Source organism: Panthera tigris, chromosome D2, assembly GCF_018350195.1.
Source record: "Panthera tigris isolate Pti1 chromosome D2, P.tigris_Pti1_mat1.1, whole genome shotgun sequence".
In the NCBI taxonomy this organism is placed as follows: Eukaryota; Metazoa; Chordata; class Mammalia; order Carnivora; family Felidae; genus Panthera; species Panthera tigris.
The window spans coordinates 70,773,237-70,786,210 of NC_056670.1; the positions used below are offsets into that span (position 1 = coordinate 70,773,237).

The window sequence follows — 12,974 nt, forward strand, 5'->3', positions numbered from 1 at the left end:
GCTCTCCTACCATCTGGTCTAAATCACCACTTTCTCTTGTTCTGATCATTATAATAGCCTCCTAACCAATCTTTCCACTCACTACAGTCTATTCTCCACGTTGTTGACCAAGTGATCCTTTCACACTACATCAAATAAAGTCACAACTCTGCTCGGAACTATTCCCAGGGATGTCCTATCTCTGTCAGTCTCACTTAGATGCAAACCTCACAGTAACCTGCAAGGATCAATTTGACAGCCCGCCCCCCGCCCCATCTCTCTGATTTCATCTTCAACCCTCTCGCCTGTCCTCTCTGATCCAACCACACTGGCCTCCCTGGGAGTCCTCATGATAGACCTCAAGGTCTTTGCATTGTTTACCTCACTGTCTAGAAAACCCTCTACCAGAGCCTGCATGGCCCTCCTCACTTCCACTGGGTCCCTGCTCAAATGTCATTTTATCAAAGAGGCCTTCCACTATCATCCCATGTAAAATAGCCCCTTCCTGTCCCCCATCTGCCCAGCATCCTCTCCTCTACTCGTTCTTCTGTATTTTTATTTACAGCACTTCATCACCACCTGTCCCATTATATATTTATTTGGTAAGTGGCTGTCTTACCCCAATACCTGGCACAAACTGAGCACTTAGTGGGTGTTCAACTAACACTTACTGAATGACTGGATACACGAAAACATCATCTATAACTACAATTCTACAATTTATCTGAATCTACAGAATAGACTCTCCTAAAATAAACAGTAACTAAGGAGCTGGTGAGAAAACCGAACCATCATGGATGCTCATTACTTAACCCAATTGCTTAAATGAATCAAAATAAAGCTGCCCTTGTTTTACACAGAACAACAACAACAAAAGTCTCCCAGGAGTCCATTAGAGATTGCCAACCTACATCTCTTTTCAACATTTTTTTGTAACATTTAAAAATTATGGCTTTCCCCCTCTCCCCTCCTCCCCCCCCCCCCCCCGACTCTGGGACTCCCCTCCTTCTGTTCATTCCCATTCGGAGCTGAAAGCCAGAAATAGCTGTTTACTTCATTGTCCTCATTTCCCTTCATTGTTACCATTAAGTTCTCTGGTGGCTACCCTGGTGTGGATGTGTTTTGTAAATGAATTCTCAATAAGTTGGAGAAGAAAAGCATGAGTAAAGACCTTGGACCCAGTCTTAAAAGCAAAACACATTACAGGATATTTTCTTTAGGAAAAACTATAAACTGACTCTAACAGTTTCATAGATAACCATCAAATATTATTTTCACATGTAATGATATTCTAGAGCTGGAGAAAGAACACTCTGTATAGAAACAAGAATTTATTAAAATGTGAATAAAAATAATTTTATATGTAGAGTGTTTCCTCTTATAAGCCTGAAAAAAATTATCTAACAAAGGACCAAAGTCGTATGATCTCTGGTCAATCAGCAAGTAATTTTTGAGTGCTTGACCCACAACTGCTGCTTTCTTTTTTATTCTAATGGAGGGCTCAGTAAGACAAAGGATTTTATTTTATTTATTTTTTTAATGTTTGTTTACTTTTGAGAGAGAGACAGAGGACGAGTGGGAAAGGGGCAAAAAAAAAAAAAAAAAAAAAAAAAAAAAGGGAGACACAATCTGAAGCAGGTTCCAGGCTCTGAGCTGTCAGCACAGAGCCCGATGCAGGGTTTGAACCTACAAACCATGAGATCATGACCTGAGCCAAAGTCGGACGCTTAACTGACTGAGCCACCCAGGTGTCCCAAGACAAAGGATTTTATATGTACATTTACTGAATAAGAACTTGCCCATCCTATAATCATAAAAGAAAATATGGACAAATTACTTAAAGTGGTAAATGCACATTACACAATTTTCCCAATAAAATAATGCAATGTACTGGGGAAATACATCTCCAATACGCTGGACAGAGTCATCAAGCAGTAGTGAGCCCAAGAATAACCACAAGTAAATTGAACATTTTAAAGCTGCTTCAAAACTGCATTAACTGGAGGAAACAGAACCATTCATTTAACATGACTACGAACTAAACATTTCCATTCCACGACAGCTTTGCAGTAGATAGTTTAACCGATATAAGATAAATTCTATTTTAGAATGTGAATTATCATTCCCTTCCCCCCAAAAAACCCACAAATGCTCCAAAAATTCATTTGGGTTTGACTCTGTACTAAATGTTATTGTTTGTCTATAGTAGTAATTATATCTGAACATACATACCAAGTTCCCATGAGAGGAAATAACCCGGAAAAGTGCTGTATTGAAGGGCAGGAAATAGCCAGCCCAGGATTTAATTTAAATGATGATGATAATATACAATGTACCTAATACTACAAATAGATATTCAGAAATTGACCAAAATTCTATCTTTTGAGACAAAGGGATACATTTCCACCAAAGCATGTTCTGGCCAGAAACTATTAGTTAGGAAAGCCACAGTTCCAACTTGCCTGGGATAACTCCACTATTAATCTATTGTCCCAGTATCCCATCAGGTTTAGCATTTGTCCTAGACAGAAATATTCCATTTGGAGGCACCTGGAAGGCTCACTCGGTTAATTGGCCCACTCCGGCTCAGGTCATAATCTCATGGTTCGTGGGTTCGAGCCCCGCGTTGGGCTCGGTGCTGACAGCTCAGAGCCTGGAGCCTGCTTCAGATTCTGTGTATGTCTCTCTCTGCCCCTCCCCTGCTTGCTCTCTCTCTCTCAAAAAAGTGAATAAATACTTTTTTTTATTAAAAAAAAAAAGAAAAGAAATACCCCCTTTGGATGACCTATATGGTACATGCAAAACATACTATATAGTTAAATGTGAGCAATATACATTGATCAGCCCCTAATTGCCCAAGCCTCATTCAATCACAAATTCTAACATCCTTTAATATTTTTGTACCTCCAAATCATGACAATCCTCACCCCAGAGTGTTCAATAAATATTTGCTATAATACTTCATTAATTAATATATTAGTATCATTGGTGCAGAAATGGATGAGAATTGGAATAAATCTGGCTACTTTAGGAAAAAGGTTCAATGAACATTATCTGATTGAGTATCAGTGGGAAAGGTCAAAAGATCAAAAGATTAACTACTGTCCATCACAGTCGTCTTGCTTGCTGTGAAAAAATTTACAGATAAATGGTTGACATTTCTGTTCTTAGTGGAAGAGAAAAGAAAGCATATATTTTCTGAATTGTGGCATCCTTTTTATAACGAACATAAATTACAACTCCATGGGCTTCTATTCCCTTCTCAATAAAGAACAAAGGTAACAATTAACTTATACTAGCAAACACTTTTTTACTCCTATCCAATCTATTTTCAATTTTTAATAATCTTGTTTGAGCGACATTAATCCCTCTGTCGGTCTCATATCTTCTCCTTCTCTCTCTTCCTCCCTCATTCTCTGTCTCTGTCTCTCTCTCTTTTTAACCCTTAAAACAGCTTCTTCTCCAGTTTGTACATGGGTTGGTTTGGGCCTCCGGCTGTTGTCTGTGACAGAATGATGACATTTGTGCTCTAGACCACGAGGCACTCACAAAGGCAGCAAAGAGCATACCCTACCCTGCATGGGAGAAAACAAGAGGTAAGAATGGGAGTGCCTCAGGTGAGCCTGCAGGAAACAGAGGATTGCTCTTTCCATAGGTAGAGTCACAGGTACCCATGTAGACTTGCCATGCTGTCTCCAAGATGGGTGGACAAGATAGGCTACAGGAGAAGACCACCAAGCTTCAAAATGCTTCTCAAAAAGCCCTTGAGAGAACTGAACAAAGCAGGTTCTTTTGGCACAAGCTGCACATTCTGAGAGAGAACAATCCCAAATACCAGTATAGGGAAAGCAACATGCCAACTCCTCATGACAATATAAAATATAATGGGTACAGACAGCTGGATTTTCAATGATGTGTTTGAATATGGACTCTAGGAAGGCTCAATAGATGTCTATGGGATGGATAGATGGATGGACAGGTGGATGATATTCCTAGAGACCGCTACTTGAACCAGGGTGAAACGCTAACCACTCACAACCTTTTCCCTTTCTCTACCCAAGTACATTGGAAACCAGTGATTAAGCAGAAAATGGCAGCCACAAGTGAAGTACATTTGAGGTCTCAACAAGCAGCATCTTGTGAACGGAGCAAGAAAATATCAAACTGTATCAAGTGATTAGTACTACTTATATCAGTGAATACTAATATAGACCAAGATAGAGAAGAACCTGAAACTACAGGCTCATGAAAAAGAAATCTCTCTCCCATAAAAGGAGATAAAGACCAATTTACCATCTCAGAGGAAATATGCCATAAATTCTACAACATTTCATCTTTCATTTTAACAGTCTCTATTAATTAGTGCTGTTTTGTTCTTCCCTAGAACTGAGGGAACTAGTAATGTGCATGTAAAAATAGGATCAAGTTAAGAACACACACTTCTCTGGGGGGACGGCCTCACTCCTTCCTCTTGCTATAGTCAAACATGTTGCTTGGCTATTCTGTATTCAGCCTTCCCAGGTGCCGGCATCCTCAGTTCTGGGATGATCTGGTGCTAAAGATAAGGCTCAGAGAGCCTAATCTGCCATACGAAAGGAAACACAAGAGCAGGCTTTCGGCAAGATTTCTACCTCCATGAGAACCCTGGTCAGGATGAAACGTAACTCACTGCAGCATTATTTGGCAATAAAATACCATCTCTAATATGTATTGTGGGCAGTTGCACAACCAGGGATGAGTTACTCTTAGTCTTACCAAGAACAGACCTCCCACTTCCCTTCTCTGCCTTTGTGTTTCTCTGTTTAGGAAAAGACTTTGATGTAAAGGCTTACCAGGTTCATACATCTCCCCTTGTCTTCCTGTTCTTCCTCTCCCCACGCAAATCTTGGCCCCCTCATATATCCCAGACTTCTTCCTCCCCACACACCCTGCACTTCCACCCCTCCCCTGCACTGTCCCTTCTGAAAGAAAAGCACATCTCTCCGCATTCCACCTGCTGTATTCCCACTCATCCTTCAAGGTCCAACTCAAATTCCACCTCTTTTCTGAAGTGAAAGTGCCCTTGTTATCGGCAGCCACAATTAGTTTATCAGTATGATCATTCCTGGATGATAATCTTTACCACTTTGTCACATTCTGTCAGCTGTGTGCATAACTTTACACACACACACACACACACACACACCCCTAACTCAGTTTACATTCCTCTGAGGTGAGGCCTAAGATGATAAGATAAGATGAGATAAGATAAGGGTCTGATGAACTGATGAGAAGAGGGAGCTATAAGCTAAGAAATATGATTAACTCAGGGCACCTGGGGGGCTCAGTGGGTTAAGCATCCGACTTCGGCTCAGGTCATGATCTCACAGCTCGTGAGTTCAAGCCCCGCGTCAGGCTCTGTGCTGACAGCTCGGAGCCTGGAGCCTGCTTCCGATTCTGTGTCTCCCTCTCTCTCTGCCCCTCCCCTGCTCACACTCTGTCTCTCAAAAATGAATAAATCTTAAAAAAAAAAAAAAAAAAGAAATACGATTAAATCAAACTTCTCCACCTGAAGAATCAAAACTAAAAAATGGTAATGTTGTTTATAGATACAATGTGGGAACAATTTAACCTTCTGAAACATAATTCTTCCACTTGTAAGATACTGATGTCAAAAACTATTTCTCTCAGGTAAAAAAAAAAAATCTATTGAATTACAAACCTATTTATTTTAAAGGCAAAAAAAAAAAAAAAAAAAGACTTCCAGGAAGTGTAATGTGTTGCTCTTTTGAATTTTTTTTCATATCAAAGTTATTAATGGCTAAACTTGGCTTTCACAGATAGCTTACTTGTCTGCAGTTGGATAAACTCCTTGAGGCTCTGTAACTCAAAGAGAAGAAAAACCGTAGCTAATACAGGCCAGAAAAATGGACCCCATAGAACACGAAATAAGAACCCTCCATGCGTTAATCTGTGTAGCATCGCCGTGAGAGAAAATGATAAAGTTTGAGTAATGCAACGGGTAGTATAACAGCCAGAGCCATCCAGTTCCAGGAAGAAGTAAGAGAGAGAAAGCAGAAAAAATGGAAGTGGCCCCTTCATCAATTAACAGATGCAAGTTTGCTGAGCCCCACTGTAAACCCCACCGTAAGCATGGAAGCCGAAGAAGTCAGCAAAAACGAGTGTAGCTCTGATTCTCATAGTCCCTCTGCACCCCACCCCTGCAGAAGAACCATTGTCCAGCACAGGGCTTTGCTGCTACCCTAGAAAGCTAACAACAGCCCTCACCGCCCGCTGCCTTCAGCAGGTGCTGCCCAGGACTCAGCACGGTCTGCAACCGAAGTCCCTAATGCCAAAGTGGGGACACTTGAGGCCAATCTTGCCCAACCGTCTCCCTCATTCCTGCGGTCCGCCTCCTGGAAATTATGAAGAGCCCTCGTCCCTGCTCATTTCCTCTCCCTTCTAATCTCTCTCTGCCTTGTGCTTCTTCCCTCTGGCTGCCCATCTCCCACCACCCACAAGCTTCCACTGTGCTGTCTAGAACTACAGCTCCTTGTACGCAAAATTCCCTGCATCGTCGGCCTTTCCCCAAAGTGCCCTCTGCACCTCCTGACTCAGCTCAGATTTGGCTCTCCTTTCCCTGGCAAGCATGCGGTCCAGCACCAATATGCTTTCCAGGTCAACACACATTGTACAGCTTCTTTTCTGTGCCCCTTTCCCTAAAAAACCCATTCCTCAATCCCATCTTCTTCTGTCAGCTGGCTCATCCAAGAATCCAACTCATTCTTCAAGAAAACAGTCCCCCCCCCTTTTTTTTTCAAGATCCCATGGTCGTTACCCCAACAGCTGCGTTCAGGGCCACTTTTGTATCACCATAAGACTCTCTCTACATATTTCGTGTTATCCCTCTTTCCCTCTGCACTCAGTATATCCTGTTATAAGAATGTATGTAGGGGCGCCTGGGTGGCTCAGTCGGTTGAGCGGCCGACTTCGGCTCAGGTCATGATCTCGCGGTCCGTGAGTTCAAGCCCCGCGTCGGGCTCTGTGCTGACAGCTCGGAGCCTGGAGTCTGTTTCGGATTCTGTGTCTCCCTCTCTCTGGCCCTCCCCCATTCATGCTCTGTCTCTCTCTGTCTCAAAAATAAATAAATGTTAAAAAAAAAAAAAAAAGAATGTATGTATTTGTTTCTTCCACAAAACTGTGAGCTCCCTGAGGGTATATACTGGGTCCTATTTTCACCAATTGCTGGTACATAACAGGTGTTCAATAAATTGTGTTGAATGATTGAATAAAAACCTATGTCCCTGACTTAAATAAATGAACAAATGGGGAGGCACTATGCATTTTTTAAAATTTTTAAAAATGTTTATTTATTTTGAGACAAAGAAGAGAGAGAGAGAGAGAGAGCAAGCATGCATGAACAGGGGAGGGGCAGAGAGAAAGGGAGAGAGAATCCCAAGCAGGCTCCATGCTGTCAGTGCAGAGCCCACTGTGGGGCTCAATCTCATGAACCGTGAGATCATGACCTGAGCCAAAGACCGAGAGTCAACGCTTAACCATCTGAGCTACCCAAGTGCCCCAATACATTTTTTCTTTACTGGATTTTTCTCTCAGTCTATTAAAGCTATGTCTATCTGCTAGCAAACAACACAAAGATATATTCATAGAAAGTTCAGCTGTCTCCTCTCCTCACCCTTGCCTTTGCAGTAACCTTGGTGTATACTGTTCTATGATATTCTCTATGCCCACAGAGCCCACACATTTGCACACATATGGATTTTCCTCAGTTTACAAAACTGGGATTCTGTATTATATACACTTTATTCTAAAACTTACCCTTTTTCATTTGACAATGTATCATGACCATCCCTCCAGACCAAACACATTATGGATCTAACTCATTCTTTCTAATAGTTGCAAAATAGTCCATGGTATGAATATACCATAACTTAGTCACTCATTCCCCAATGGATGGACATTCATATTTCTTCCAGTTTTATGGAAGTTCTGAAAACGAAGATAATGATCTAACATTTCTACAGCACACATAGGTTGAGGTATTTCCCCGCCCAGTGCAATGGACTCTATCCACACATACCTGCACCTTTTTTTTCAAGACTCAAGCTTCTGAAAAGCTAGTGGGTTCACGAGTGATCTCTTACGTTACACTGCCATGTGTCTTGTACATACTACGTATTTAATATTTATTATGTTTAACCAAATCTAATTAGAGAGAAACTTCCAGACAGTATGCACAGTATGTAATGCTTGCCACGCTTAATTCTGAGGATTTGGTAGGAAGAGAGTAAAAATAGGGAATTTTCATTTTTAACCTTATATATTTCTGTTTGAGTTTATATTACTTTATAACTTAAACATTTAGTATATCCATTAATTTGCTAATAGAAGGTATTTTGACGATATTAATATGTCACTAGTGAATCCTAATATATTACTTTTATAATTCATAAGCAGCTTTTTTCAAAACTTGCTGGATAATACAGAACCCTGACTTAGAGGAAACAAGCTCTAATTTAATAGCTGCCCAATCTGCCTATACATAAAAATTAACTGGGGGCTTATGAACCATTCAGATTCCCAGGCCCGCCCCTGAATATTCTGACTCAGTAGATCTGAAAAAGAGCCCTCGTATCACTGTTAAGTATTCCAGGTGATTCCTATGATCCTGCTGTATTGTAATGGTTTTTAGAATTACCTGAGGAGCTTTTCACATACATGGATCTGGGTGCTCTGCCTTCAGAGTTTTTGAGCCATTAGATCTGGAATGAATCCTGGGAAACAACATTTTTAAATGATTGCCTAGACTATTCTCCCCAGTTTTGGAAATTCTACTCTAAGTGTTATAATTTCCTCTAGTCGGCAATCCAAAAATCAAAGATATGGCAGCTCCATTTTGGCCTGTAGTAGTAAAAATACAACACCAAATTAAAAATCTTTGATGAAAATATTCTAAAAGACTACACGATGGGAATGTCTTAACTTGCTGTATCATGGAATTAAAGAATACTTTTTAGGGGCGCCTGGGTGGCGCAGTCGGTTAAGCGTCCGACTTCAGCCAGGTCACGATCTCGCGGTCCGTGAGTTCGAGCCCCGCGTCGGGCTCTGGGCTGATGGCTCGGAGCCTGGAGCCTGTTTCCGATTCTGTGTCTCCCTCTCTCTCTGCCCCTCCTCCATTCATGCTCTGTCTCTCTCTGTCCCAAAAATAAATAAAAAATGTTGAAAAAAAAAAAAAAGAATACTTTTTATTGTGAGTTTGAAAAGTGAATTAAATTTTAGGACTCTGTTTATATCTTTTTTTGCTTAAGTTTACGTATTTTGAGAGAGATAGAACATGAACAGGGAGCTGGCAGAGAGAGAAGGACAGAAATAATCCCAAGCAGGCTCCACGCTGTCAGCACAGAGCCGGACGGAGGGCTTGATCTCAGGAACCAGGAGATCATGACCTGAGCTGAAACCGAGTCTGACGCTTAACTGATGAGCCACCCAGGTGCCCCTAGGACTCCGTTTATATCTTAAAGACCAGATGAATTAAATAATGGTAATTTTCTCCCTAAAATTTTTTGATAAATTCACTTTTTTAATGAAATGCAACAGTTTTCGATGTTTAAAAAATATTCCTACCCCTACCATAACCTACAAGCCTAGATATTAGCAATAAGCAGATCATTTCTTAGATTAATGAAATTTATCTTTCCAAATATCTAACGACCTTCCTATTTATAAATTAGGTATTTAAATAGAGACATTAACCTTCTGACCCTGAAGCTTTAGCTCTCCTTTCAGGAGTACAGGTGAAACTAGATACTGAATTAGAAAACATAGCAAAGCTCACAGTTTTGACATCTTTTGTAAAAAATAAATGGCAAACAGACATTTTTCCACACCGGCTCAATTCAAAGTACTCTACTAGGTACTTTGCTAATCACTTAGAATTGGTTTTGTTGTTGCTGTTGTTGTTTTAGAAATTCACAAAAACAAAAGTGTTTCATAAAAACATTAGAAAAGTCCTCAGTTATTGGTAATATGTAAGAAGTTCTGGTCCTCACAATTGAAGTAGGAGGAAACAGAATGGGAACAGCAAGTTAACAAGGGCAAGGATCAAGTGGCCTTGTCTCCTTCACTTCGTCATTACCAAATGCCCGTGACAATGTTTCCAGATGCACTGGGAGTTCCAAGTTACTTACAAAGGCCATTTCCTTTAACTCTCAAGTACAGAGCATTTTCTCTCTTGGCAAATCAATGACTGGGATGTTTACTATAACATTCAAAGGACTAATAATGAAAAGGCAGTAAAACAAAGCGATGTGATCAGAAGTCAGGCAGACCTGGACTGGAAATCAGGATCCGCCACTTACCAACTGTTTGGGCTCAGCCAAGTTACAGACTCTTTCAAAACCTCAGTTCCTTCATCTGTGAAATGGGGAGGTAATAACAGTATCGACTTGATCTTGCTATTATGAAGCTTACATGATTTAATACATGCAAAGTATTTGGCACATGGTAAGAATGCAATAACTGATATTAATTATCATGCAGTTTTGCCCCTGCAGTATTCTTAAGACTTTAAACTGTTTTCTTTTTTGTTTTGTTTTGAAATGTTTATTTATTTTTGAGAGAGCAAGAGTGGGGAAGGGTGATGGGGGGGCGGGGACAGAGGCTCTGGTGCAGGCTCTTCGCTGACAGCAGTGAGCCCCATGTGGAGCTCGAACTCACGAGCCATGAAATCATGACCTGAGCGGCAGTCGGACGCTCAACCAGCTGAGCCACCTGGGCGCCCCAGCCTGTAAACTGTTAAATACAAAATTACCAACATAGTTTGAAAAGGAAACAAGACAACTGAGTGACATGTCTACGACTACAAATCATCCTGCTTGAAACCAGGTTCAAGAAGAAATATTTGAGAAACATTGAGAAATATCTGAGCCCAACCCAAGGCTCTAGCCCTCTGAATCCCTGGGGCCATCCTCATTCATATCCTCAGATAAAGCACAGAGATCCTGAAATAGAAGGGCCAGAGACAAGTGTGTGTTTGGGGTGGGGGGTGGGGGGGGGTGGTACTTAATGAACTTCACGTCCCTAGAATATAGCAGGTTCCCGGTAGTCACGTGGCACCTACAGTGTGCAAGGTACTATACTAAGGGGTTTGGATGATATAAAGCTGGATCAGAAGTGGACTCTGACCACAGAGAGCTTTACACCTACGAGAGATATTCCTCACATGTTCCTTGTGGTACCGAAGACAGAGATCAGGACCAAAAGCCTCAGTGTTAGAACACAGTTCAGAGATTGTACAGTTGGAGTCACTTGAAACATCCCATATACACACCCAGCCCCCTAATAATCATATCGGTTCCACCCTCTTTTTTTCCTTTAATCACAAATCATTAAGCAGGTAGTATCTCAGGGCCTCCTGTCACCTCGGTAGCCCAGTATTTACAGATGTAAATTCTGTCATTACCACCAGGTATGGAACCAACCAACCTTACTGCCAGATCAACAAAGACCAGTCTCCTTAAAAAGGAACTGAAGCGTTAGAAATTAGTCTATTCATTACATGCCCCAGAATGAACCCTCAAAAGCAACACTAAATTATCCAACAGATGTTACTGAATTCCTAAACTGTCCCCCTCCACAAGCAGGGTGAACCCTTCAGAGTTGAAAAGGAAAGAAAAAGACACAAAAGCAACTCTGCAATTCCTCTTATAAGCTTTAGGGCATCAAAAGGGGCGGAACTCATTGCTTTGCAAATACGCTATCTGAAGATAATCAATATTTTCCTTAAACGCTTATGGCAAAACAACCAAGTCCCTTCATTTTAATTGCTGGCAAAGTGCACAATGACTTGATCTCTTTAATATTTCACTCATAGTAGCAGCCACTGAGCTATGACTAACCCACTCTCCCCAGCATCACCACTGGCTCCAGATGGCAAGAAATACATTCCCTTCGCTCCTGCCTGGAAAGCGATTTGGATTTTTTTTTATTTTTTTTATTTTTTTTTTACTTTCACCCAGTTTTACCTGCAGTGATTGTTTCACCCCCGAAAGAAAATGGGTGGCGGACGAAGATTAATGCTAAGAGAAGTACAGGTAGGGAATTTACTTTTTTTTTTTTTTTTAATGGGGTATAAGCACTGCAGCTTTAAATCATACTGCATCAAACCCTGGATTCCTTCCATAACCGAGCTGCAAAATGGTAACAAGAAAGGAGGAAAAAAATACCTCTTCCTCTCTCCTGGACAGCCCTTCAGGCGGCTCCCCAGCAGGACGGGCAACGGGAAGCCCATCCCCCACGCCCTCCCAGCCCCGCCTTACAGCTTGTACAGGTGAGCCAGGCACCGACCTCGGCCCTCAGGCTTTGCCCGCATCCGGGGATCAAGGTCAAGGGCGAGGGTTCCCTCCCCCCCGCCTCCCGCCCCCAGCCACCCAGAGCCCACGGATCCGCTGCCAAAGTTTCAGGCCGGGTCGGGGCCGGCGCGGCTCCCGCAGCCCCCTCGCCCTTCCGCACCTGCCCGGCCCGCCCCGGTCCGCGCCCTGCCCCGCCGGGCCTGGCGCGGGGTCGGGAGACAGTGCCCACCTGGTCCCCACTCACCCCTTGCGGACATGGTTCAGGCGGCAGGAGCCGAAGCAGGGAGGGCAGAGGAGAGAGCCCGGCAGGGCGTGGGGAGGAAAATATCCTCGAGACGCACACCGGCGCGCCCTCGCCCGCCGCCCGCCGTGGGGAGGCGGCTGGCAACGCGGGGACGCCGCCCGCAGGACACCTGGCCGCCCGCTGGGCGCAGCGCGGCGGGCGGGCGGGGACGCGGCGATCGCGGGGACCCGCCGCCGGGCGCGGCAACGCTGACAGCCAGCGGCCCGAGCTGGGCGGGGCCCGCCGCTCCGGCCTCCCCCGCCTCCCGGCCTCCCGGCCTCCCCCGCCTCCCCCGCCCCGGCCGGGCCCACCCGGTCCAGCGGCTGCGGCGCCGGGCGGGGCTTTTGTCCCCGGACGAGGTGGGG

The 12,974-nt window shown here is 43.2% G+C and overlaps 1 protein-coding gene across 1 annotated transcript in view; it reads right to left on the reverse strand.

Moving 5' to 3' along the window:
* Nucleotides 1–12,751, reverse strand: part of ABLIM1 (actin binding LIM protein 1) — a 293,808-nt gene extending 281,057 nt beyond the window's left edge. The window contains exon 1 of the mRNA XM_042960677.1: nt 12,571–12,751. Coding sequence (XP_042816611.1) covers nt 12,571–12,583 — 13 coding nt within the window. The 5' untranslated portion in view covers nt 12,584–12,751. The remainder of the gene's footprint in view (nt 1–12,570) is intronic.
* Between the last annotated feature and the right edge of the window lie 223 nt (nt 12,752–12,974).